Source organism: Haliotis rufescens, unplaced genomic scaffold (genome assembly GCF_023055435.1).
Source record: "Haliotis rufescens isolate VD_foot unplaced genomic scaffold, xgHalRufe1.0.p SCAF_550, whole genome shotgun sequence".
Lineage (NCBI taxonomy): Eukaryota > Metazoa > Mollusca > Gastropoda > Lepetellida > Haliotidae > Haliotis > Haliotis rufescens.
Genome location: NW_025964280.1, coordinates 12501 through 15765, shown reverse-complemented (window position 1 = coordinate 15765; position 3265 = coordinate 12501). Strand labels below are relative to the sequence as shown.

General features: G+C 40.4%; 1 protein-coding gene across 1 annotated transcript in view; it reads right to left on the bottom strand.

Moving 5' to 3' along the window:
• Positions 1–607: 607 nt before the first annotated feature.
• Positions 608–3265, bottom strand: part of LOC124137763 — a 3185-nt gene continuing 527 nt past the window's right edge. Inside the window, exon 2 of the mRNA XM_046504203.2 lies at positions 608–2316. Coding sequence (XP_046360159.2) covers positions 1194–2285 — 1092 coding nt within the window. The 5' untranslated portion in view covers positions 2286–2316 and the 3' untranslated portion in view covers positions 608–1193. The remainder of the gene's footprint in view (positions 2317–3265) is intronic.

The window sequence follows — 3265 nt, the reverse complement described above, 5'->3', positions numbered from 1 at the left end:
TAACCACCAGGCTACCCGACCCCCCATGGGAAGGGAAATGTGAAGTCATCCCTCTTGTCATACAGTCTTGTGGATAGGGTTTTGTCACTCTGAACATCTTTATTCAAAGATCTAAAGATGAAACTACGGAAGCCTTTTAGGGCCATTTGTTTTTTTGGGTTTTTTCGAGACTATCTTGAAATTTCAAGATACTAAGTTGAAATTTCAAGATACTATCTTGAAATTTCAAGATATTAAGTTGAAATTTCGAGATACTAAGTTGAAATTTCAAGATATTAAGTTGAAATTTCGAGATACTAAGTTAAAATTTCAAGATAAGTTTTTAACATCCTTAGATGTAAAAATATGTTTGAAGTGAATAATCTTGAAATAGCAACTTAGTATCTTGAAATTTCAACTAAGTATCTTGAAATTTCAACTTAGTATCTTGAGATTTCAAGATAGTATCTTGAAATTTCAACTTCTCTATCTTGAAATTTCAACTTCTCTATCTTGAAATTTAAACTTAGTATCCTGACTTTCAAGATAGTATCTTGAAATTTCAACTTAGTATCTTGAAATTTCAAGATAGTGTAAAAAAAAATATTTAAAAAATGGCCCTAAAAGGCTTCCGTAATGAAACAGATGAGGCAGCCTCACTGGTCGCCTTTATTTCTAGTTCAGGTGGGTAAATGTTTTAGTTACTTGTTATTAAACTGCATCCTTGCAGGAAGCCATCCCACCCACACTTGGAGCCACCGTGTTCATTAAACAGGAAAAATAATACTTCTGTATATTTTTGTATAAAAATAGATTATCGTTAAGGAATATGTGTAAACAATCATCGAGTTCCTTGAAGAGTAAGGACCTAAACACATTTAATATGTATATTGTATAAATATCCAAACACGAAATCAATATTTCTCTAGAGTCGGAACTACATGTACTTTCATTCTACGACACAATGGTATTCAGAGTAAGATCATGAAAGTCATGCAAGAAAATACCTAATAAAATTAACATTTCTTGTCAAATAAAATGTTTATCTGAGCTTGTGACCTACAAAGTTGCCATTTTCACTCGTAGTTGCGCCTTTCATGAAAACGTCATATTTGCAGGCCATTCGTTTAAGGCACTTCATTTGTCTGTGAAGAGTTGCATCCCTTGTGCGTGTCAGGATCCTTTGAGCCTTACGTTACATTTGCACCCTATAGTTATTTTGTATCCCTGTCACGTGCTCTGTCCCCGTTCCTGGTTGTCATTTCTACCTCGGGAATGTAAAGTCTACAATAAACACCATCCGGCCAGAATTTGTCCTGTATTTTGTGGGAATCATCACAAGCTACATCAATCAGCACTGTGTACGTTTGTCGCCCGGCCCTACCACGCCAGGTCTTAATGTGTCGTACATGTGTCACCCTTACACTTCTGTCAGCGGCATATCGCGTCACTGCTGCATTTACACCATCAATGCCTGCAGGTCCCTTGAGACGGGACAACACATATTGTTCCGTTTTTATGTTCTTTTCTCCATCTGAGTTTGGTGTTTTGATATTCAGTTTATTCCCAACTAGGTGAGAGTGGTGATTTTCTACACTCCCAAATTTAAACGTTCGTGTATCATTGCGCGATGGTTCATCAGCAATTGTAGACTTTTGTGTCCGTGCACATCTACCAACATCAGAAGCTGGACAATCTTGTGAGGGTGAGGTGCGAGTTACCCCGTGTCTGACAGATGGTGTTTCAGGAGTGAAATTCTTTTCACTGAGTTGTGCTGTCTCTGGTGGTGTTTGGGTTGCGATGTTGTTAAGGGATACAGATGCTGATGAGGAGGATGTTTTTTGAAGCACCAGATCCATCTTTTCTGTCATGACGTCTAATTTGCGGAACTGATTAGTCACAGATGCGACTTCAGACTGGCATTTCGTCACCTTCGTCCCCAGTTCTTTGTTTTCATTCTTCAGTAGCTTTATTTCATACCGCATCTTCTGTTCATTGATACGATAGGCATACAACTGTTCATTGAGAATTCGGTTAGTGTCCTCCGCCCGGCTTACCGCGTCCTTTAAATGGTGTATTTCTGCATCCTTACACATCTCTAACCTGTCCAGCTTATAAACTACAAAGGACATGTTTTCACTGACCATCTGTTTGATCTCCATGACGGCTTTCAACAAAGATGTCAAGTCAATATTTTCGCCGCAGATCCTTGTCCTGACACACACGCTGTCGTTGGGAATCGTGTAGCTGCGCCCGTCCACGCCACCGCGAGACTTACTCGATTCGTTGTAACTCGGGGCTGTCATGTTGGGACGAACTGTAACCACTGACTTTTACCTGAAACCAATTAACACCACCATGATCATATGGACAGTCCCAGGCGGAAGAGAAATTACACTACAGCTCAAAAGTAAATTCCCTGTCGTCAGAGGAAGCGGAACGCGTCGATAACGTCAACACAAACTACAAATTGAGTCGTGACTGCCTTGTTTTATGGTTGGTTCTCGTAGTGTTTGCATTAATAACGTGCTCTTCGGTAATACAATTTTGAGTGAGTGAGTACGGATTTACGCCGCTTTTAGCAATATTCCAGCAATATCACGGCGGGGGACACCAGAAATGGGCTTCACACATTGTACCCATGTCGGAAATCGAACCCGGGTCTTCGGCGTGACAAGCGAACGCTAATATAATTTTGAATTGTTGTGTATTCTGTATTCCTAACGTATACACGTATAGAGGCGAAGCAAAGAAGCTCCATAGTACGTCATGCTTCTCGAAAGGCGGTACCCTGTGATTTTATGTTTTGTTTGTTTGTTTGTTTGTTTGTTTGTCGTACTCAGCAATATCCCGGCTATATGGCGGCGGTCCGTCAATAATCGAGTCTGGACCAGACAATCCAGTGACTGATGTCATGGACATCGATCTACAAAAATGGGATACGATGACATGCATCAACCAAGTCAGCGAGCCTGACCACCGATCGTGTTGGTCCCCTCTTACGGCAAGCAGAGTCGACTTTTAAAGCAAGCGTGGGTTGCTGAAGACCTATTCTATCCCGGATCTTCACGGTTGCGGTGATTTTAGCGAGTACATATAAATGCTGTATCCATGTGAAAAATCGCACGTGAACTTTGGGCGTGACGAGTGAACAACTGGTTAATTCCAGTGCCCCGAGATTTATAGGATTTAGACTCTGGATTATGTTATAATTTAATTTATTGATTTTTAAAGAAATCAAGTTATTGTCTGATGTGTTCTAACTCACAGTCAGAGAGGATCGTGA